Genomic DNA, 24,843 nt, shown 5'->3' with positions numbered 1-24,843 from the left:
TCTACGCGACAATCTTGCCAATATCAGGGTTTGCCATCCAATCACAAGAACGGAACGAACAGCGAGCACGTCAATGAGATTTCAGCGAGACGAGCCTTACCACCGGTCGTCGACGTCCGCTGGCGTCCGTTGATGAAGGCAAGGACGATTCCGCAGGACGATCCCCGCTTGATTACGCCAGCGAAGTATGCACCGGAAGGATGTACCACGTAGAATCGAGCGTGAAAGTGACACTTGTCCGTGACGCCTGTCTGTGTTTATTTTAGGAAGCGCGATGGAAAGTTTCGCCGCATTCCGCCCTTGTACCTGTCCCGGCGGACGCGCTGCGATTCAAAAGAGAGAGAGAGAGAGAGAGGGAGAGGTTGGAAAAAGAGGGAGGGTGATGATCGCGCGCGTAGCGTGCGTGGTGGTGCGCCGCCTCAGTTCGCTCGCGACGTTAGCATCGTCCGGTTGTGGCGCCATCGTATTCCCTTCTCCCTCGGTTCTCGCTCTCTCGCGCGCGTGGGGCATTGTCTCAGAGGAACGATCACCTGGTTCCTGGCGCATCCGTGAGTCCATCGAGCGCCGAAAACGACGCGTCTTCTCCCGTGGTGCACGCTGTGTGTTGTGGTTTCCTCGGCGGTCGAGTTTTCGTCGACCGTGTACCTCTCGTCCGGAGCAACAAGTGAGCACGTGGAAAATACGCGGCTCCGCCGGTGAGTCGAGATCATCTCCGTCGGGGAAGCCCGGCTGAAACGTCGATCTCGCGCGCGGGAAGATCGGCTTCGCGCAGCACGAGCTGCAGCGCCAGTGCGCGAACGGTCACGGAATTGAAACGGGGTCACGTGATAAAAACGATCGCGCACGGAAGTTGGCGTCTTGCGATTCTCGCGAAGTGAACCGCGCCAAGTTCGCGCCGAACACACGGCGGAGCGGGTCGCGCGCGGGTGGCCGCGGGAAGATTCTCCGAGCTCTCGTCGTGGGCTCGTCGAGAGATCGTCTGTGCCGATTAATCATCCGTGAAACTCGTTAACTTGGTGCGTACCTGGAGTGGATCGACGAGTGTATGACACCTCTCTCGGGACGCTGACCGTTGCGCGGACATGGACGCGGTAGTGGCTCCGAGAATCGTCGCGTCGAACGAAGAGAGAAGCACGACGTACCGACTCGTCACGTAAGCCAGGGGTGGGTTCACAGTGATCGGTGACAAGTCCCTTGGAAGACTCGCGCGAGACTCGTCGATCGTCAACGTCCGGAACAGCGCAGCAAGTTTCCCCGCCGACCGGAGTGGTGCGCGAAGCGACGCGTTGCGACGCAAGACGAGTGCGAGAAGCGATCGGGGATTTTGCTCTTTTTCCCGATTGATGATTGTGTAAGCGTCGTCTGGTCAATGGTCGTCTTTGTTCAGCTCGTATCTGGAATTGCGGGGACTCTCCTGGACCATGGCTGCCGCGAGGAGGCTCGCGGACGCGGTGACTCTCGTCGTCGTCGTTCTGCTCATCTTGCACCGCGACCTGCACGCTGTTCAAGCGCGCGGATTTCGGCGCAGCCTCAATCACGGTGAGTGTCACTTCTACGGTCACCTCGCCGATCCGGTTCGGTGTTCCTTAAATCGCTCTTTCCGCGCGATATACAGCGGTACGCGGAAATTTCACAGAATAATAACCGACAGGCTTGCGCTCTGATTAACTTACGGATTCTCGGACGAACTCGGAGTCAATTGTTCCGTTCCTTTTAGACGAACTGACTCCGCCCGTTCAAGAAATTTACGCGCGTTGAAGCGTGAGAGTCGTACACTTTAGTGCATTTTTTTGAACCGGTGCAGTCATTTCAACTAAAAAGAACAGACCGAATCTTTCTCCAAATGGTACACGTTGATAAAAGAAATTATGATTTAATAGCATTTTCATAATTGTTTTATGTTTCCAAGCGAGATTCGGCCTTGGAGAAATTTAAGAAGAACACCGATCCATGTGTCTTAAATATCGCAAAAATATAGTTCACGACATAATTACGGGGTCGCACTGAATAAATGTTTTAATTAGACTAGATTTTTTTAATTAAATGAAATTTGCCTAATTAATATAGAATCAAAATTGTGACGCGAGTTAGATGACATGAGCATTCGAAGAAGTGATTCCCTAATTGTTTCGAGCAACTATAATAACACGATAACGTAATTATATTTCGCGACGTGATAAGCTTAGTTAAAACGCCAAAATGATATTTACGTAGTTGTTGGAATGCCAGTATTTCCCTCCGTAATTGCTTTAATCGTGCCATATCCATTGAAAATACATTTCACGCATTCACTGCCCAACAAAGCGATTGTACAATCAATGTTTGCATTCAGTCGAGTGTCATTTCGTACTTTAATAGCATGCTTCGCGCGATGTCGAGCGTCGTCTTTGTGTGTGTATACCTTCTTCTTTTTTTTTTTTTTCTTAAAATCCAGATTACAATATCTGCCGTAGCGGCCGTTGACGTTACGGCGCACGGATTTACATAAGACGTAAAATATTGCCCGCGCGCGTAGTGGAATACAGTCGCTTATCCACAACATATTGAACATTATGCAAATCGGTATGATACCATACGTACCAAAGGTCCCGTCTTGAAATGCGTTTGAATTTTATTGCCGGCGAGAAGCGCACTCTGCGCTTTTATTTTAGGACGTCAAACATCGTGCTTTAAGTACTTCCACATCGATGCACGTTTTATAGCCCCGTTATTCGCTTCGGAGCGAATCACCGATCAAGGAGTCGTGCGATCATTTTTCACGGAAATACCAAGACATCGTTCGGAACTGTGATTTATACGAGACCTTCGACGTGCTTGCAGCACGCTGCTTATTTACAAGATTATGATACATTGTCTCGCGACTGCAAGCCGACGTTAGCGCGTCTCACGCGAGTCTCGCCGTCGCTCGCCGTTCTCGGCGCGGAAGTTAATTACCGATTCCGCATTAAATCAACGCCGTCGCTCCGGATTGCGCTTACGCGACGACTCACGCGATCCACGACGCCCACGCGACGCCGCGCGCTCACCCCGACGCGTGATATTTCGCTCGACATTAAATCGCACGCGATGCACGCCGCTTCACGCTCCTCCGCATCTCCGAACGCACGAGGCGTTCTCGTTTCCTCACCCTTCGACCGCACACTTCTGAAAAGTCACCATTCCATATCTGCAAAACTGTGGAAGGAAAGAGACTGACGATATTCTAGAATAAAGTGTTGTAGCTCTTCTACTTTAATGCTTGATGATGCATTCATAGAAAACCAAGTTTTAAGTTACCGAAGAAAAGCATCATTGCTGCAGCTCTTCAAACACAACTCGCCGGTTCTATCTGACCCACAATGTGATCGAAGGGTTAAATCACGACTCGCTTCCGCGCGCGGCGCGTGTGGTCTCGAAAATATTGTTGAAAATCCCGAGGGACCCCGCGTGCCCGCGGCCTCGTAAAACGCGCGTCTGCTCCGAGAATATTAAGTGTCAGGACATTCCGCGCCTCCCCCGGCGCGAGCTTGTTGCTTTATATTTAGCGGCGCGGCGAACGCGCCGATTCGAATACACCGTAGGGCGTGCGCCGCGAGAAAGTGAGTGTCAACACACCCTTCACTCCTTCACAGGGCGATCAAAGGCATATTCTCCTGGGGATATCGATTCTTTCGTGCGACGATATCGCGCGGAACGTGCGCGCTCGGACGTGGAGCAATAAAAATGCGCCGGGGCGACCGGGGAAAGAGCGAGCGAGCACGACGAAGAAGCACACGGTTTAAAGCGTTTCCGGCCGTGTAATTTAACGTAATTTATGAGCGCTCGGATTTTTCCACGAACAGTTTATTCACGTGCGCGTATATACACCGAAAAAAAAGTGTAATCGTTCGTGTAATATTTACTTGATTTACATAATTCTATATTACACAATTCTAGTAGTTCCGAAATATTACATAATTCTAGTAAATACATAAAGATTTTTTTTTAGATTTAACACGATTTTTTTTAATTGAAATCTTTTTAATTGAAACAAAATTTTATCGGAGCGTGTGCACACGTCGTTTAATTGTGGTCAAGAATAATTCGACGCGTTAATCGGTCCGATCTCTGTGAATGTTCCGAACGCTGTCATCCGATCGTTTCGCAATTCGCATCGCGCTGCGACTGGAATTTTTTTATAAAGTAACTCGAGTTTGGCATTAAACAACTTGACTCTTAACGCGATGTATTAAATTACCCGCCCGAGATAACTGCAGAGAAAGTTCTGCGCGCGCTAAATGCAACATTCGCAATTTAAGTTTTTCGCCGCGCCGCTAACGAAGATTCAAGAGCAGCAGCCGAGATCTCGCGACGCGACAATGCATCACCGTGCGCTCTAGATCGTCGTGTTTCGATGACGTTCCCGCGAAACACTTCGACCGTCCGACGGCTCGTTTACGATATAATTAACAGCCAGTTAACGGCCACGGTTCGGCCACTGAGAATAATTAACTTCGACCGGGTGCTTTCACCTTTTGTGTCGTTTACGCTCTCGTCGACGCCGCCCCATCCCCCCTCCTCTCTTTGCTCCCTTGAATTTTCGGTCTTTCAGATCTTCTCATCTTTTTCGGGCATAGAGCCGCGCGGTGAGGGACGCATTTTTAGCGACGCGATGACCGCGTAAGCGGCCACCTTGACTCTCGTTAAAGAAAAGTAACGCGCGGTAATTAACGTCCTTCCGACGCGAGATCGATCGATGGATCGCACACGTAGGTGAGCGGAGCGCGGCCCGCGATCGGATCTTCGTGATACCGAGATCGTGCGGCGCGCACCAGCCCGCTCTCGCATATCGCTTCCTGTTGCTGCAATCCGGCCGATCAGCTCGCTCTCGTCGAGCGGCAAAAGCGAAATTCCACTCCGGAATATTGCGAAATGTATTTCCTCCGAGCCGCCATACGCATATAGCGTACAACGTACGGCGCGTAACGTTTAAGCTATCGCGCCGCGTCTCGCTTTACACGCGCGTTGTCTGACTGGGTGGGCCGTTGCGTCTATTTATTTATCAGCTTATTCCGCCAACGTTTCTGTAAGGAAAAAATTGACATGTCTGATACAAAATAGGGCTAATGTTTCCTTCTGAAGACTTTAATGAAGTTTTCTGTATCTACGATCGAGTTTTCATTTAGTCCCCAGATAACAGAAAATTTCGGTTGTCATGGCCGAAATTCAGTTACACGAATTGAATTTTTTTTCCTTCCCGTGTATGAGAAGAACGGTCTCTTTAAACGAAATAATTCAAACGGTAAAAGGGGCGGTATCCCAAAAAGTAACCTGAGAATGTTTGAACGCGTCCGACAATCAACGCAGTGAATGTTAACGTCGTAACGTTAATGACTCAGACGCGAAATAATTTAGTTATTTCCGGCGTGATTTTCGGACGTCGAGCGTGCGCACGATAATGAAACGACCGGCTGAATCGAATGAAGATAAAGGGATAAAGACGCCGTGGCGGTGCCCTCGAGTTGTCGAGGCGTGGAAGGCGGTACTCGAGTCTATCTAAACGGCGAAGAAGATTCACCCGCGGGGGAGTCATTAATTTAATTAGTTTCGGGGAAAGGGCGGGTTTAATCGCTCGCTCCGATGGATCGACATGAATGCTCGTTGTTCGCGGGGCTCAAAGAAGCGACCGTTTCTGCCTCGAGAGCCGCGCGTCGCGCCCGATCAGCGGTTATCTTCGGGAACGTTTAACGGGGAAGTTTAAAGGGAAACCGATGCGCGGCCGATGACATCGGAGATATCTCTCTCCTGTATAATCCTTGACGTGCTGTCTGACACGGAGAATAACTTTCTTCGCGTTCGAGACGAGTCTTAATTAATTATGCATGCGTGATGTACGACAAACTGTCGCATGCTCTTTATGAAACCGGAACGCAAACATCGTGTGATTAAACATTTTTACTGAACACTTTTCACCAATGCCTTGATCTACAATAAATGTAGTAAGTTTTAAGCCGTAAAAAATCGACCAATCACGGTCGAATTTGAGAAGAATAATCGATTGCGATTGGCCAATTTCTTACGGCTTACCACACCTATTGTAAATTCGGGCCAACATTTGGACCGAAATTTCCGATACGGATCAGCCTGCGGTTTCTCACGACCGTACTCACGTATCGATCCCGAGAATTGGCACGCAACACGCATCAATCACTTTGACGCGCTAAAATACGCCCGCTAACGATAAACGGCCGACGTGTGTTACGTAGCGCACCTGGCGCTTTTCGAAGCCGGCGCAACGCGCGATGCGACACGACGCCCGCTCGTCCGTCCGAAATCACTGCGCCGCTCTCGAAATAATCTCATTCTCGTTCCGCGCGCACGCTCTTCGTTTTATTCCTGTTTAAATGCCAGCCGCCGGGGCATGCAAAGTAACACTGCCGGCGTGTACGTGCCCGGAGTACCGAGGCTTTCTGTGGGACCATGTGGACACGTGAGCGGGGCCCTTAAGGGAATGCGAGACCCGACCGTAACAAGGGCGATCGCCTTGAACCTCGAACTGTGACCTTCGTTGCTAGATCCTCAGAAGTAAGCAATTTTTCTTTAAGTGTCCGGTCTATCCTTGTGCGTTCATCCAAGCTCAGACAAAATCATTTCTCGCGATATCTCTAAATTCGAAATATTAATCTCAAGCTACTTTTCAACATATTCACCTTGTGTTAAATTAACACAAAAATTTGTGTGGATCGTCTGAATCATATGAAATATGTGAAATTTAACATACAATTTTTTACAATGTAGTTACAAATACTAAATATTCCTCTGTCGGTATAGCGTTTTGCTTCGGGACATTTGATAGAAAAGCGGACAATCGCGACTATTCGCAACAGGTCTTCGCACTCTCGACGCATATCGACATTTCCACCCACGTCAATCGCTCGCGCGCGCTCGTGTATTTACACGTTTCCTCGGCTGTATTTCAATCGCACTTTACGACGCGCATTACGCCGCTTAATCAAACCGCGGAGGCGACGCGGTCATGAATAAACATGATTAATGAAAAACATTAAAAGAGCACCGAACGACCGAGTGATAGAGCGCGCGTTCTCTGACAGGCAGGGCGGTCTACGCGTCCCCGGATGAGCGATTAAGTAATACAATACGTCATAAGGCGAAGCGTTACATATGAATGAACATCAAGTTGCACGTCGGCACACGTGAGCGCAAAGATTTCTACGCGTGGCCGACTTGCACGACATGCTTTTTCTTCCTCTTTTCTTCCCTTGTTCCCGTTCCGGTATTACGACACAGATCGAGAGAGAGAGAGAGAGAGAGAGAGAGAGAGAGAGTATTTCTTCATATATTTAGAAAATTAGATCTGTAAATCACACACATAACACAAGATCACACATATTCATTCGTCTTGTTGAAGTTTCGAAATCTAGCTACTATGATACAAAATTATCAACCCGTATCGAAAGGACGATGGGTAAAATAGGCCAATTTTGGACTAAGCGATGGGATCTTTCTAATGCATATTTTTTTTATATTTTTTGATACGCTGAATCATTCAAATGTAATTACGTAAACGTTAATTTCAAGCTGAATGGAAAAATAATGGGAAAATATTGAAAATTGCAAAATAGCACAATTTCGTTGAAATCTGGATAAAAAACGCAAGAATACATAACATTTTCTTATCTTCTTTTTCCCTTACTATCACCTCCTACTCCTCCCCTCTACTCTTACTTGATCTAACATCACCTATTCTGACATCATTTAATTTCATTCAGTCGAATTTAACCTGACTTTAACCCAATCTAACAATTATATTAGGGCAAATTAGATTAAGTTAGGTATATTATTATAATATTATCATAATTAAAGGTTTCACATTTGGCCAAAGTTTCGACTCGAGAAGCGCCATTAATATCGGTTGAAAAATAAGAAGTCACAGTTTAATCGACGAACGCGCTCGTGAGGAAACGCGGGAGATATAAACGTAAAAGGCCTTTTAGCGCGATACGCTCGAAGAAGATGTGAAGTGCGCGCATATCGAGCCCGGCCGATAGAATGTGCAGCCGTGTATCCTCACAGCTCGGAAGATAAATAGCGCTCGCCACCCCACGGCGAGAGAGCTGGTGGGTCGCATAAGCCCTCTTTATGGTGGCGGGCGTGACATCTTATTTTTTTCAACGCACAACGCACGGTCGCGCCTAATGGATTTCATACCGCCTTCACTCCAGAGCAGATCGCGCTTGGAAGCTCGACGATAATTTCGAAGATCGGCCTCGCTCGCTTCGCCGCGACCACCGCGTGGCCGCCTCCCATCGTTTTATGGTGAACGTGATCTTTGTTTATGGAGATGACCGCGACATCTTCATCTCCGTCGCCCGTGACGCATACGAACTTTCGGCCGGAGCTCTCGCGAGGCGCGAAACTACCTGCGGGAGGGCTCGACTTCGGATAATCTCGCGACAAAAATTAGTGTCCGACGTAAGCATTATATTTATGAAGTACTTTAAGTATGTGATTTCCTCGCTCTCACGATGGTGGGTTAATTCTAATTGAAACGCGAAACCCCGAATCACGATCCTCAAATTTGTAACTCCGACGATACGCACTTTGCACGCCGCAAACCTTTGTCTTTTCTTTTGTTTTTCCTTTCAGAAACCTTTTATTGTCCTCGGATATTTTCTGACACCTTCTGATAATACCGGTCTTAGACCACATCTACATTAAATATTTTTAATTCCGAGCCCCAAAACTTATGGTGGAGCATATCAAATATTGTAACGAGGCTTGCAGGACCCAAAAATTATGAAAATACCGAATCTTCCGAACCAGGAAAATGTATACATACTCAGTTCAGGGCACGTATTATGGACTTGTTAGGAAGATCAACTTCGTTGATTCTGAATGAAATCGTTTAATTATTTTCTATAAAATATTAGAGAAAATGTAAAAAATAACTGAATGATTCTTTCAATGTATGATAAAAGCACTTTTAACCTGACTTGGTCACACACTGAGAAACCAGTTTATTGATTCCTAAATTTGGTTCTTATAACTAGAAATTTGATTTTCGCGTTTGATTGACCGTTTTTCGATTGATCAAACGAGTTCGTAAGTGCGGTGTCGATTCCTAAATTACTATTACGCGTGCAAGATCCAATTCGAAGCTTGCACTCGTAACAACTCGAGAGTCGCGGGTCGGAAATGCACGGGCCGCGGAGTGCCCCAAAACCGGAATAGTAATAGGTATGATTCATAGCAGTGGGACTTGACAGCTTCGTCCGGCGACTGCCTCCGATTGCAATGTCGCATTAAGCCGGCAAAATCCGGGTCCGTAAGGAGAGGCTATTTATATCGATTCACGACGAGCGCACCGTGCCGTATACTTATTTACTTCCTACGCCATCTTACCCGACTCTGCTAGAACGTCTCTCGGTGATATCTTCGGGAGAAAAGCGGCTCTCCGTCGAGCCTACAAATTAGAAATTTTCAAACAACATTCTTTTCGAAATATCGATGTTTCATCAGCACACGCAGCCTAACTGACATGAAGCCAATAAGACAAGACAAGCGAATCCTTCACTCGCGAATTCAGCAACGTCCGACTTGGAAACCTGCCGTGCGCCGCTCGCCGAGGGGAAAGAGGAACGCTGATTCCACGATCATGCGCGCGTTTCATTCATCTCGCGCCGGAAGTGGAAGGTAGCCGAGCGGGATGTCGAGGGGGATCCTTGCGCGCGTAAAACTCGCGCGGCTGCTCGTTTCGTTTCGTAAATAGGTTCCGTCGCGCGGCAGGAAGTCCCGCTGCCAGATGCCAGCGAGTCCCTCCTTCGCGCGATCTCATTATAATCGCGACAACGAGATCTCGTCTCTCGCGACGACTCGACGGGAAGAAAGAACTTCCGCGGACCGCTTCCCTGCCCCGCTCCCATTTATTACGCTCGCGGGCGATAAAGCGAGCTTGCTTTCGAATAGTAATTATACCGCGCGATCTTGTCGTCAGTACTCGAACGGTAATAGCCGCCGTATGGCGGCGATGATGAGGTGAGACGGTTAGCCGCTCGTATCCTTCATGAGCCGGGTCGCTTTGACGGAATACAAATCGTCCGGAGGACACGCGGCGAACACGTCGGCGGAGCCGGTCGATAGCAATCGACAAGGTGCGGGTAACTGGGCGAGTAATCGCTCAGGAATCCCCGTAAAAGGACGGCCGCTTGCTCGGGCGTGATTGACGCCAATCGCTCGGAATATAAATTCCGCGCGGACGATGGCAGTTGGGAGTTGCAATGAAAATGCTAATTTCAAAGAGGCTCCCTCCGATCGCGCCGATAAATAAATAATCACTCGTGACGTCGGCGCGGAGGAAAGAAGCGGCGCTGGCGAAGGAGAATCGCGCGAGAGGCTCGCCGCCGAGGTTCATGGCGACGAGGACGCGTAAAATCGATAACCTGCAACGCGAAATTGAACGTTGCGGCGATAATAGCCGTCGAATTGCGCGAAACGACCGGTGATGGCGATCGACGCGTCCCTTCTGCCGGCTCTCGCGTTCACTCCGGCACTGTCGCGTGGATCGAAATAAAAAATTGGATGGACATCGAGCCTAAACTAAATCTTTTAAGCGATATATAAGGATGCTCCTTTAATTTCAACCAAATATCGAAAGTATCACGGATATATATTTTTAGGAGCAAGGCACGGATGTTTTAGTGCTATTGAGACACGCTGGGCATTTCGCTATAATCATTTCCTATAATCATGTTAATATTAAATAAGGTTATATTTCAATGATACTAAAACATCCGTGCTTTGCTCTTAAAAGCCCGCAATACTCTTGATATTTGGCTAAAAGTTTTAATTTAACAATTTCACTCATTTGAATGCATCGTAGAGTACTCCCAATGCATGACCCGAAAGCAGGAAATATAGATTAAAGAGTAATATAGATGTTGTAGGTATGCCGATCAACCATATTATACGTGTGATTACATGAACACCTTGTTATTCGAAGGTTAAAGGTTTTATTGTTTACTCAATGTCTACACACTTATTTCCCCACTTCGTGCCCACTGTGTGTCGCGCGAGATTTCACGCGTCTCGTTCGCGCCGAACGCATGCGAACGTGAACTTCCGCGTGCGCGTAATCGTTTCTCCCGAATTCGACGCGTGATGATCACAAAGCGCGCCCGGCCACCAACATAATTGCACCTCCGTCCTTCGCGCGCGCTACTTTGCGCCGCGTAGTTTACCGCGCGTTGAGCGCTCGAGATCCCTCAGGGGTATGTTTCGAGGCACCTATCGACCAGGCGAACCTCTCGAACCCTGGTAGCGAGCCCGCACTTTGAGCGATGTGCGTTGTGCGGTAAAAAAATTATCCGCGTATTTTTAGAAAATAGCAAACTGTCGGAAGCGCGGCATGACGGGCACCCCTCTTGTCGGCTCTGTCCGCTTTTGATTTCTCGGCGTATACTCGTATATTCTGATCAATAAAGCGAGGCTCGACTCTTCCTCTGCACGGCCGACGTTGATACCACAGCCGGAGAAAAAGGCCGCGTAACGAGACACGGTCGATCGACGCTCGCGAAGCCGAACGCGTCAAGGCGAGGCACCTTCTCGCGTGACCGCCCGATTCTCGAGAACGAGGAGTCGACGGCGGGAGAATAAAAATGTCCATTCGACGTTGCGTTTTCGATCTTTCTCTTCCTCCCGCTGTCTCCCGTCGTTGCCGGTCGTTCAACTTGCTCCCCCCCGGCCTCGCGACCGCCCACTCATCCGAAAATTGCACCTTTCCGAGCGGGGCGTCTACTCACCTTTATCGGCCTGTTTTTTCCGCTGCCTCGAGGCGCCACCGAGAACCGGAAATACGCTGTCGAAGGATAACTATAATACGAGCAGCTTGCACAATACCTCAGGGAACGTTGCCTCGCAAGAAATCGCGGGCGCGAGCGCGCAATTGTGATTCAGCCTTTCGTACGTGGAGAAAAAAAATGATTGGTTGAATTAGCGTGACAATGAACGAACGAACCGAACGCGTTTCGGTTGAAAGGAAACGAAATTTCTGATCGTTTGGTTTGTAAGAACCAGAAACTCCGTTTCTTTCAGTCAAAACGCGTTTGGTTCGTTCATTGTCATGTTAATTCAACCAATTATATGCCACCATTGCAAAAAAGAAGGATGATTTCTGACCTTATCTTTGTTTATAAACTTTTTTAATCATTTTATTTACCGTCCAATTATAATCGAACTTATTGAACTTAATATTCCATCTAGATCTTTAAGGCGATCTTCCCTCTTCTATGTCGCACAATATCGGATATTGTACGTTTCGAATTCTTTTTTAAGCATATATACACTGAGTGGACAAACAATAAACTTTCATTATTATAATTTAGAAAATGTGTCTATAACGAATATCAACAAAATATTCCGGGCCGATCCGCTTATAAAGTGGTATATCAAAGAAAGTTCGTGCACATTTAGACGCGAATATACATATTCATATTACATATTTACTGTTGTTCGTTGTTGGTTCAGTCAGTATATATTGTGCAACATGTTTTCTAACTTTGTGAACTTCCTTCCACGGATCACTGACAACCTTCAAAAGTCCCATTATACGCGCAGTTGCATAGCTCTGACTTATAAATCTACTTATTCTGTATAATTATATCGCTCAGGTCTGTCTCATGCTGACCGCATTACTAGGATTATTGATTTCCGTCATGCGTCGCGAACATGCGATTTCTTTTTAACCTCGCCTAACAGTTTTAAACAATGTGTTATTTCTGCGCCACTTCTTGCTGACTCGATAACAAACAACGATAAGAGCGACGAGCAATTCATTTAGCCGCGAGGTGAAAAGATGAAATTCTAATTCGGGATTCGGCTTCAGTCGAGAAACCACTCTGCATCCCTCGCGTCTGCGAGATTCTCGAGAGGCTCTTCTCGCGAATGCGTTCTCGCGTGCTGCGATTAATTCGGTACTCTCTTATTAGCACCACCACGTGCACTCGTTTCATACCGCTCCGTTGCCTGCAAGTAAAGCGAAGCCGCGCGCGCCCGGTTTTTATCGCTCTGCCAGAAGTACTCGTCGTGTTTGCGCGAGGAAGCATGCCGCCTCGCGTGAAGGCGATAGAGAGTCCTCTAAGGCTAAGGCCAAGGCTGCTTAAACCCGCCTCTCGCGTACCGACTATGAGAACTCGGAGAACCGCGATATTTTTCGCCTCTTCGTCTCACAGACCAAAAAACGACTCTCTTTTTAACAAAAAGAAAAAGTATCGAAGGACTGAGATGAATCGAAATCGCTTCTGTGAAAACCTCTTCGAGAGTGACGGGAGAGCGCCGACTAAGTGTCGCCTCTTCGAGTGTTAGTCCTTTCGTGGAAGACGGCAGCGAATCTGTTGCCGCAGCGAGAGCAACGAACACGCCGATGCGATCAATCGCGAACTTTATTGCCGTGAAAATGAACGGGAACTGGAACGACTTAGCGAGAGCGGCGTTAGGCGAGCGCGAATCTCGATGAGAGATATATACGGGGAAGTAACGTTAAATAACCGTGATCTCGCAGTAAATTGATATTAATGGGCCTGTGGCGCGAGGCAAGTGTCGACCTTTTTGCCGTTAAATCGCATAATCACCAGCGACACCGGCGGCGGCTCCATTGTACGAAATCGCGGTGAATTGCTGCGCGTCGAGATTTATGTCGCTTAGAAAGTCTGCGCGGCGCGCTTTTCGCCGCGAATCGGCATTTTCGCCGCCGCCTTATAAATCACCCCGCGCGAGCACCTCGCTTTAGAAAGCGCCGATAATCGCTTGACTTTTCGACGACGGCTTAAAAAGCTTCGTTTTTTACGCGGACGAACTCGTACTCGCGAGACGGGCATGTTAAAACGCGATTGCGTAATTCATTTCGCGCGCGCGCGCGTAAAAAGTCCGTTCTAAGTTTCGTTACTAAGTCTAACAAATCGATATTGAATCTGTTTAGTAAATATCGATATCGGGCTCGTACTTCGCCGGTAATTCTTTTTTACTTGGGACGTCTCATGAATTGGAACAAATCATTCAATTAAGAATACGCAGTCACAATGATTGAAACATTGTCCAATTACCGGCCGATTCTCCTTCATCGTACTCGGGATGAGCGCGCGGATATTAATTTACGGACGGTTATTTATTAACACGGAGTTAACCCCGGGATGTGGCGCGCCGTAACGAAAGCCGTCGGACGCGGAAGCGACGGGAAAACGCGCTTCGGTCGACGGCGCGTTTAATTCAACGATTTGCAACGTGTCTTCTCCGCGCGCGCGCACGCGCTTTATATACTTTGTTGTAAAGACGTCAGCGAGCTGACAGCGCGCGGACACTTGAAAGGGACGAGCCAGTCACGCTCGCAGATCAGATCCTTTGTCGGTCGTGCAATTAAGATAAGGACTCGCAGGAGGAGAGAACGTTTCCTGTCATGGGGCGGCGATGTCGCCCCGCCGTGCGCGCGCGCGCGCGAGAGAGCCGCGACTACGAAAGAAGTCGACGGCTTCCAAGAATGGGGTTGATTGGCCGAAGCGCCGTTCAATTTGCATAGCTATCATTCAGTGTCGCGGTCTGGGAGGTCCGAATGCGGTTATTGCCGACGTAACTCCCAGTGAAATGATTCAGCGCGATTATATGGAGAAGTCGTCCGAGCGTTCGGCGAAACTTCCGGAACGAGGTCGTCGAAATCCGCCCGCGAGAGATATCTCATTGACCGAATTTTAACCAATTTCTTTCCCTTTTTTTTCTTTTTCATCCAGCGGACGGGGCGTGACTCCATTAGGGTTGTTAAAATTGCAGATTTTTTGGATAAAGTCCATGCCAGTGATAAAAACCGATATTTTCCGGAAGAAGTCGGCAAGAACTGGCAAAAACATTTTCTATTGAAAATGACAAAATAAATAGAACACATTTTTATCAATATTTCAATTCACAGGTAGCCTGAAGCGCTCTATAATCCTAGCTATGATTCTATGTTCAAGAATCTGCACAAATAAGCAGAAACGTCCCTGTTATATTAGATTTTATAGTTTCTGTTAGTTTATGTCATTGGATAAAATCCGGGGCAGTAAAAATTTATTCTGATTTTTTTCCACCTACTGGAATTTTCCGGCTTGGACTCCATGGAATAAATCGACTTCACATAGCTGTGAGCTTGCGAAAGCCGGAATTTTACGTTACCAGCTACGCCCTGACCGTTCCGGGAATTTTTAAAGCGCGAACGCTCGTCAATGGAATTGTCGTAAATACTAAATTCTAAAGACTGCCTACAGATGTCGACGATGAATAGCAGAAGTTAAGAAGCACTTAACTCACGTGGGTTGTCATAAATCGAGTTAATCCCACTCTGAGTGCATACGATGCATCACGTTTAGACTCGGTTATCCGGTGCGTCGCGCCAGTTATCAATAACCCATTAGCGTATCGTATCCGACGAGATTGAATTAAAAGGCTCGTTGGCCGGAGTGACGGGATGATTAATAATCGGTACGAATACCGTGGGCGCCGGTCACGATTCGATCCATTGAAGGAGAATGCGATCGTCCAAGTAGAACGTAATGCAAGTCGGCCACTGTCGTGGGCAGCATATCCATTAATTCGTTGCTACACATGCGCATACAGACAGACAGGCACACACATACGTTTACGCACGAGAGATCGAATTCTGTTGAATCTGAATGATCTAAATAGACTCGCCTCGACGTACGTTGCTCGCTCCTGCTAATTATCTCGGTGATTAACAAATCGCGATCGACGATAATAAACGTGTAAATGGCATGCGAACGTGCGGTCGAAGCTATTTTCAACAACGAGTTCTGTTGCTTTTTTTTATTACAAGAGATACACGTTCTCAGACGATAAAGTGGAGCAAATTTCGGTTTTCATAAATTTTCTGCCCGTGCGTCGGCTACTAAGCTATATCTTTCTCGTACTTTATAGCCAAGTACACCATTAAATATTCCGTTTATCGCTGCTCGCGTTACACTGAATGAGTCACAACTCTCCAGAGATTCCACATAAACTATTTCAACATAACTAAATATATGTATATAAGAAATGTTCACAATACATGCCTTATAATTCTCTATACATGCATTTGTTCTTGCGAATAAGGCTTTTTGCTCGCGCCGAAGCATTTCCGGTGTAGTAACATTCGAAAATTTATTATAAATAATATTCCATCGGTTTTTTCAGCGCCAAAAATATATTTTTGAACGTTGAAACAATACTTCGTATAAAAATTGTTTATGTGTCGTTTAACACGTTCATTGCCAATCACGCGATATCGCGTAATGCGAGTTCTCACCAAACGGCCGATCACGCGTTATCGCGTAATAGATATTTAGAGTACATAAATCCTATGTACATAATAATAAAAGCATATAAATAATATATTAATTTATTTTGAGCACAATAAAAACTAAATAAAAAATTTGGCCACCACACGAAATTCCAATTTTCAGCTTGGCAATGAACGTGTTAAGCATATTTATTTCTTATCACTCTTTCAGTGATGTTGTTAAAAAGTTCTTTCATATCAAATAAGTTGTGTTCGAAATAATGGTAATTCAAATATCACCCATAATTAGTAAAATGTTTAGCGAGATAGAAGGAAAACAACTTATGTGACTCATGTGACATTTCGCTTCCGCTCCTGACTCACGCGCAACCTAGTAATCTAATACGATAATTTAAAATAGATCTCAGTTAGAAACTATTATTCCAACGGGATTTTGGTAAACGAAAAGTTGTTCTGTTTGATACCACGAATCTCCCGGTACACTCCGCATTCGGTTATTCTGGGACACATTATCCGTACGCATATAAAATTTATATTAAGAAACCTCGTTTTCTCAAGTCCGATATGTCAGAGTACTCCGTTCTCTCCTAAGTAGTGCCTAATCTCTCGATTTCGATGGAAACTCGTGCGTTACTCTGCCTCTCTATAACTCTCCTGTGAAAAATCTCTCGGCTAGCTTGTGGGCTTATCGACTTGATCACCACTTATAGTACCACCGACGCCATCCGTAAATTCTCCTGAAAGCGTTGAGTGCGTATGAACTTTACCGTGGAACGCGCGCGCGCGCACAGACATGCCAGGTGACCATCGCACAATGCAAAATAATATCTATCTTTTTATCCACGATTTATATAGAATATTTGACTCAAACCGTTCCATCCATCATATATTTGTTTAGGTCCACGTGAACAAACGCAAAATTTTGAGTCATTAATTATTGAAAACGGCCTGGTATAGAAGCTTTATTTAATTAATAACTCAAGAATTTGTGTGGTTCTTTGCGAAATAATAAGGGATTTTTTTTATTCAAAACAGCCTAATCTGTAAATATATGGCGGCTGTTATACTTAGCAACGGGTTTAAGGTTCGAGGTTCAATATCGATATCTGTTGCTAGGTACAACTTGTAGATCAAGCATAAACTTACATTACGAGTATATGAGTATAAATTACGAGTATAAATTACGAGTATATGACGGATGGGACGGTTTGTATCAGACTCCCTATATATGTTCATCTTCATCATCTTCAGCAACCGCGTGTCAACGATTGATTGGCCTACTGGCGAGAGATATGAAACGTAACACCAGCAATTTTCATTATTGCCGATTTTATCTGTTTTATTAGAGATTTTATTTGTGACAAATCTATTTCGAAACACACCCGAAATCAATCGGAGGATATCGCGTTCATTCGCGAGCGCGACTTTGCGGTCGATAAGCGCGAAGGGAAGGGAGGGGGGGAATAGGTCGGTCGCAACAGGAAGCGCGATTCTCGCATAGGGCAGCTCGCGTTCGCCATTGTTGCGATCGACGGCCCATTATGGGGCTACTTTACGCGAACGGTCACACTGTTTCCAGTTTATTATCGGGCGTGGTGGCCACCTGGTGGCACGCCGTCGCGCAGGCATTTAAATTGCACGCGCCACGAACGCAAGCCGCACGATCGTTCGCGGGACTTGCGCGCTCGTTCAATGCATTTACCGCAATCGCAGGCCGCTTTGACGTTACCGCGCCAGGTGCGCCGGACGTGTGTAAACAAAGAATTGTTAGCGCGCGTATCGCGGTAGCTGCTACTTTTGTGCCTTTTCATTGCGCTATTTGTATTCTTTGTGGCGCATTCGTAATTGTTCTTCACGATGCGAGCGCGACATCTCTTGACTCGTGAAGCGTGGGAGAAAGCTTGTATACTTTTTTTAATAGAAAATCGTCGCTAGTTTACTTTCATGTATATAAATTTTGATTTTTAATCTTCAACAAGATTTTAGAGCCCAAGAACAATGGTATGTCGGTTTTGGCACTTTCCTCTCTATTGTCTTTTTTTTTTTTTTAGAAATTACAGATATCTAATTGTTTAATTAAGCCGATTCATTCGAGATAATGACCTGCATTCTGTCGATAAAATATAATGCGACAATTATAACGGACTCGATACGCGTCGGGACAGATCGGGTCGGGCTTAATTGCGACGAGTTGGGCGCGCGGGAGTCGAGCCGATCGTCATTTCTGTTAATCCCACTTGTCCCGGCGACGTATCGCGTCGGATTCTTGAGTGGCGCGCTCGAGTGTAGCGTGACCATTAATATTACGCCTCGTTAATCCCGTGGAGAGTGAGTCTGATTAATCGATTGAGCCGCGCGTCGAGTCCGGCGGGCATCAATTATGGCTGCACCGACAGGTTTTCGTTTTCGGCTCGATATTCGCCGCGGGACGCCACTTATACACGAATAGCCGGGGCCGATAATCGATTTCTCGCGATGCACAAGTGCACCTGTAATCCTGGGCGCCCGCGTAAATCAGCTGATACGCGATTCGAGACGTGCCGTTATAAATAACGCGACCTCAGCCCGACGCAATCCTTCGCGACGATATATCGACGACGGGTAACGATAGTCCCGGAGGTCACGGAAACTCGAGGAACTCGTTGGGGCCCGGCTCTTCAGCAAATTGAATTTATCGCTAGGAATAAGCGACGGAGCGAGTAGCCTGGAATGTACGGGCAGAGTAACTCGTGAGAATAAATGCGCGAGCTCGTCGTAATCGACGTTAACAAATATCGCGGTGTCGTGACGCGTTACCGCGTGCGGACGCACTTCAGCTCAATAACAGTACACAACTCCGGTCGCAGCGAACGAAGAAAATTGACTCTGACGCTCTGAAGTGGCCGTGAGCACTTCTCTTTTCACTGTCACTGGGGTGTCTACAAAAATGTTCCGGTCATCTGAAAGGTGCCTTCCAGACCCTTCTCGCGTCAGAAGGGCGTTGAGGGCTCGCGGATGAAGTGCTTAGAAAACTGAAATTCGACTCGACGAGCAACACAATGGCGCGCACGTGCGGTACTCGGAAAATCCGATTGACGGTGGAAAGGGGCCCCTCGCCGCAATCGTTTTCTCGCTTGTCCAAGCTACAAAACGAGCTAACGACCGAATTTCTGTTTTCTACATTGATGATCGTGTGTTAGTGTCATTTCACTGAAACAGGTAGCACTTATGTTAATGGCATCCCGAATCGAAATCGTCATGCTACTTTGACGCTCTCAAGGATAATTGATGCCCGCTTTATACATGCATAGACTAATGAAAACCTACTTCGACGATATCGACACTTATTAACTTTTCTCCCGAACTTTTAACGGAAAACATTAATATGAATTCAAGGCTCACATTCTTATATATAAGCAAGAATACGTATATATAAATTTATATGAAAATAAAACTTGCATGAGAGAGAAGAAATACTAGAAACATATTGTTGTTATTCAAGAATAATTTTGTATAAGTTGAGAGGGGAAAATATTAGAAAGAACGTGTCGATCTCTCGTTAATCTTGTCGACGAAACAAACGTGGCACAGACTCAGTTTCATCCGTAACACGATCTGACGTGTTCATTGAAGTCAGTCGCGCGCTGTTGAGAATTAATAAATAATAAATCGCGGGCAATTCAACACCTTCATGCGAGGATTCGCGCTCGCAGAGCAGAGACCGGTCGGAGTGGGCGCTTTTCTCTCGCCGGCGGCGCTATTGTCTGGCAATTAACATAGCAGACGCGACGGTGGGCAGACGGTGGTGGGTATTTTGCATCCGCGAGGCGCACTTCACATATCGTCCGTGTCGTTGCGCGCTTGTGTGGGAGATTCATCGCGTATTCACAGTCGCGCGCGCCGTCCTTTCATTCACGCTGCTCACTCGATGACGGAACTCCGATAGGACGATTTAGTTCGCCGGATGTGTCCGGCGCGTAGACGATGAATAGCGCGCCGAAAGCATGTTTTCGCAACACGTGAGCGTAACTCAAAGTCGCTGAAACCAGTTGGAAGAGATCATGCGGTGGGCTAATAATAGCCTGCCATTGGCTTAATATTAGAAACCAACAAACGTGCGCGCGCGTCGCGTTTTAAACGCCGTGATCGGGTTTAATGGAGACGTATAAAGTTACGAGCGATACGTCTTTCTCCCTCGCGCGCTCCCGATAATTTATTATAATTATTGTCGAGCATCGGCTCTCACGTCGCGTGTTAACTTATTGCTCGGTGTCGCCAACGGGATCTCCGCGATTTCCATTCATGTTTCTCGAGAGCGCACACTTGACGTCGCGCGCCGATTCTCGAAAGCGAGTGGGTTTCCTTGACGGGGCGGGAGAGGTGACGCAACAATGAAATGCTGGTGCCCACCGATTCCGCGCGCGGCCCAGTCAATATTTCATTACCGGTATCGCCGATACTCGTTCCTGATTTGTAACCTGCCGGTGAAACGGGTGTATATCCGCTACTTCGCACTATTTCATCGTGGCTACCGTCGACGATCGCGCGTACGATTTACCACGTATGTCTTGACAGCTTGGAAAATGTAATTGATGCGTGTTTCTTTGACATTGCGATACACAACGAACTGAATGAAATGTTCTCATTGAGAAATAGGCAGAATTTTAAGTTAAAGAAATGCACTTTTATATTCAGGATTAATTGTGGAGATTATTTTAGGTTTTTTTTTTTTTTTTTTTCATTTGGAGAGAGAAACATTTGACCGGCCGGTGAGAAGGGTTGGCCCTTCTATCTAGAAATCTCATTTCGCGGCGTTTTACTTAATTTTGACTGTTATCATTTTTTTATAGTCGCTTTTTAACGTTTGGTAGTCCATCGTGGACATTTGATAGTTGAGATTGTAGTTGTTATATAGGAAAATATGCCTTTCCGTGCGAAACATGTCGCTTAAAATTTTCTTATCCTTTCTCGATATCATTTTAATAATTAACACACTCTTGCACTTAGTTTGAAACTACATGAAACGATCTCCTAAGTCAATAATCCTTATCATCGAGTCTAGAGAAAAGATTCTCGAGAGGCCCTCCGTGAGCTCATGTTACCTCACCTTGCATCATCGGGCGAGAATAGGGTCTCGAATCCGGTCAGTGGCTTGTTTCTCGTGGGCATATATTTTTTCTTTAGTACTCAGGCGGGAGGATACGATCCTCGAAACATGGGTGAAACATGCCGTGGCCGGCCGAACTATTAGTCATAAGGACCACCAAGCGTGTTCCTCGCACACTCCGGGTTGCGTATAAATCGCGCAGGATTATTTATATCACTATTATTACTCACTACTACTTAATATTATTGTAAACACCTTATCGTAAGCACGATAAGGTACGCATAGGTAGAGCCCTTCAAGTCTTCCAAAAGGATTCACCGTGCTTATTAACGAAATACTTTCTGAAATCATGTCTGAATATTAATCGCTCGAACGAGTCTCGTTCTAAATTATAAAGTAGCTACAGTGAAAGCTCCTTATTCACGGTTTCCTTATTCGCGTTTTCACTATTCGCGGGTTAAAAAAATTGCGACACAGTTCCTGTATTCGCGGCTAAAAATTTCTTTATTCGCGGATCCAATCGGTATATAATCGGTATCCAAATGTAAAGGTGATATTTTTGCCACCTAATACGACGGCTTTACTTCAACCCACCAAGGAATAATCCAGGCCTTTAAGCTTTATTACATTAAGCGAACCTTCAAAATCATACTGGACGCCATGAAAGTTGATCCTGATATGAACGTTATGCAATGCTGGAAAAAATTTGACATAGCGAAATGCATTGTTAACATAAAAGAATCGTTGGGAGAACTGAAGCCAGAGACATTGAAATCATGTTGGAAAAAACTGTGGCCTGTTCTGACTGTCGAAAATGATGAAGAATCCGTGCAAATTCAAACTTTAACTGCAAACATTGCTGAAGTTGCGAATGGAATAGGACGAGATGGCTTTGAACAGATAGAATCAAATGACATTCAAGAGTTGCTTGAGTCGCAAGATGAAGATTTGACAGAAACCGACTTAGAGGAAATGTTAACTCCGCATCCCATTGAAGAAGAGGCTTCAACGAGTTCTGAAAAGGTGGTCTGTAACTTGAAAAATCTGAGTGAAGGCTTACGGATGGCAAATGAGCTTTGTGATTTTTTTATGAAAATTGATCCGTCTATGGAAAGAAGTCTCATTTTTGAAAGACAAATTATGAATGCCACAGCTGAATATCAATCTGAATTGAAAAACCTTTTAAAAGCGGCAAAACAAGAAAAAATTACTAAGTTCTTTAAACCCTTGCCTAAGCCTGACAATAATTAGTAATAGATATTGTTAAAAATCACTTATTCAATTTATTTTATTCTGATATTTTTTTAATATTTTGGAAGCATGGAACGTATCCTCTATAATCCTATACAAATTACCATTCCATATCCACGGTTTCTGTATTCGCGGCAAATTTATGGAACGTATCCCCCGCGAATAAGGAACGTTTACTGTACTCCTTTTATAAGCCATGTTCGACAGTGGCGACAGATTTCATTTTAATTACACGAGAAACTTATAATTATTATAGGTGGAATATTTCTTTCCTCAATCAAAAATGATTCGGGGACTGACTCTGACGATTCATTAACCATCATTGTAAGAATGAAGACGTGAGGATTCATTACCGACTTTTAATACCGACTATTAATTTCCCTCTTCAGTTTTCATCACGAGTTTCGCAGGTCTTTCTTGCGTCTTCCTTGTTTCGCGTAAACTGTGTCGAAATAATCGATTTGACCGACTGTGACGTAAACGACAGCCGCGTTAAAATTACGACGGCGTAACCCTAATAATAACGGCAAGCTCTTCGGCGGTAATTACCGGGAGCCTTTACCGCAACGGCGCAGACTCCATCGAGCGTGGAGCGATACACCGGTGCGACCGGCGCGTTTCTCGCTGAGTCTTTCCAGCGTCCGCACGCAAATCACGCAAAGTCCGTTTTCCCTCTCGCGCGACGCTTGCGTAGGTAGGTTTATACACGCACGTGGACACGTGCGTCGTGTCGGGCCGGCCGGCCGACTCGGCGGAAAGATGGAACGGGGGTTATTTCTGTCGTCATCAGTCACTCGTAGCGGGCTTAAGTCGCCAGGCAACGCTAGCAGGAAAGGAGACTCCGATTTCGTTGCGCACAGACATGACACAATGCCCCGCGGTCTCTGCTCCTTTTCTGGAATCGCCGTGCCACGCGATCCTCCCCCATGCCATGTTGTGACTATTATAGGAAGAGAGTGTGTACACATACGAGGAACAGAGAGAGAGAGAGAGAGAGAGAGCAATAGGGAATCAGAAGGAAGAGCGACGCACTAAATGCGGAGTTTGCTTAAGCGTGGGAAAACAATAGCCAGGAATAGTGTTTAAATTCGAGGAACCAGCTACTTCTAGAATATTTGATTTGAAATGTTCACTAGAAACGGGTAAAACCGAAGGCACCGAATTAATTTGTACATCTGATAGAATTAATTAACGTCAAAAACGAAGTGATAATCTCGACGCAAGAATTTCCACCTTGTCACTCCTGTATTTTTTATCGCGATACTCCCTTACTTCGCGTTCGAATGTTTTCTCGCATATTCGCAGTTGCATAATTATTTCTGCGTCTCCGCTCGTGATTGCGTCTCGCTCGAGTTGCGCGATCTGGTCGTGGGACGCGCGCGTCCTGAAACATCGACTGCCAAGCCAATTCGAGAACGGAAGGATACATCGCTCACGACAAATAGCTCCGCAGTAAACGTTCTCAAACCACGCCTCGGCCAATTTCCTGATCGCTCGTGTCTCCTGTTCCGTGTCAATCCGAACCACGCCCGAGTTCAACGTTTCGCGCTCGCCGTGCGCGCGTCGGAGGACGGTCCACCTTCTCAGCATGCGGCGATCGATCCCACAGTGTGGCCGTAAGGTGCGTTGTCGGGGGTGCAATCGTCGAGGAAGAGAGAAGAGATCGTGATTCACGATAATTGATGGATGCTCCGAAGACAGGGGGGATACCGGGTGCTACCTTGAACTCGGTCGTCGGGATTTAAATCGCTCCTTCGACTTTCCCGGAGAACGGCCGATGAATGCAGAATGTAGGAATGTTACACGATGAGCGCGGCAGAGCTATTCCTGGATTGGCGCGAGGAATGCGTTGATAAATTGAGGTTTTTCAAGAATGCGAGAGGAGTTAAGTTGTCGCACTTGAACGCGAACACGATGATGACACTTTTCCCGTATACTTTTCCCACTAGCAAACTTTCAAATTCAGTATTTTACAGCCGAAAAACATGAGTATGTCACTTTACCACATCTATGTCAGTTTCGATGCTTTTCCTCTACTTGCGCGGTGCGACATTAACTCCGCCGAATTAAAACATTCACGTCCAAGCGCTGCTTCGGCATAGGTCGATAAAATGCACATTTGCATATCATTAGACGCTTGTCGAAAGAGCTTCATTGTCGCCGCTTCCCTATTCAAGCGACTCCCTAGTCGCAAGAGGAATAGGAAGCGGTA

The 24,843-nt window shown here is 46.3% G+C and overlaps 1 protein-coding gene across 2 annotated transcripts in view; it reads left to right on the top strand.

Moving 5' to 3' along the window:
- Positions 1–419: 419 nt before the first annotated feature.
- The window catches only part of LOC106743836 (laminin subunit alpha-1), a 142,935-nt gene continuing 118,511 nt past the window's right edge, over positions 420–24,843 (top strand). For both annotated transcript variants that reach the window (XM_014618066.1, XM_014618057.1), the window contains exon 1: positions 420–1,539. In XM_014618066.1, coding sequence (XP_014473552.1) covers positions 1,422–1,539 — 118 coding nt within the window. In that variant the 5' untranslated portion in view covers positions 420–1,421. The remainder of the gene's footprint in view (positions 1,540–24,843) is intronic.

This window comes from Dinoponera quadriceps, unplaced genomic scaffold, assembly GCF_001313825.1.
Source record: "Dinoponera quadriceps isolate SergipeBrazil2010 unplaced genomic scaffold, ASM131382v1 scaffold9, whole genome shotgun sequence".
Lineage (NCBI taxonomy): Eukaryota > Metazoa > Arthropoda > Insecta > Hymenoptera > Formicidae > Dinoponera > Dinoponera quadriceps.
Note: the sequence above shows the minus strand (reverse complement) of the source record. Positions and strands in the feature narration are given on the sequence as shown.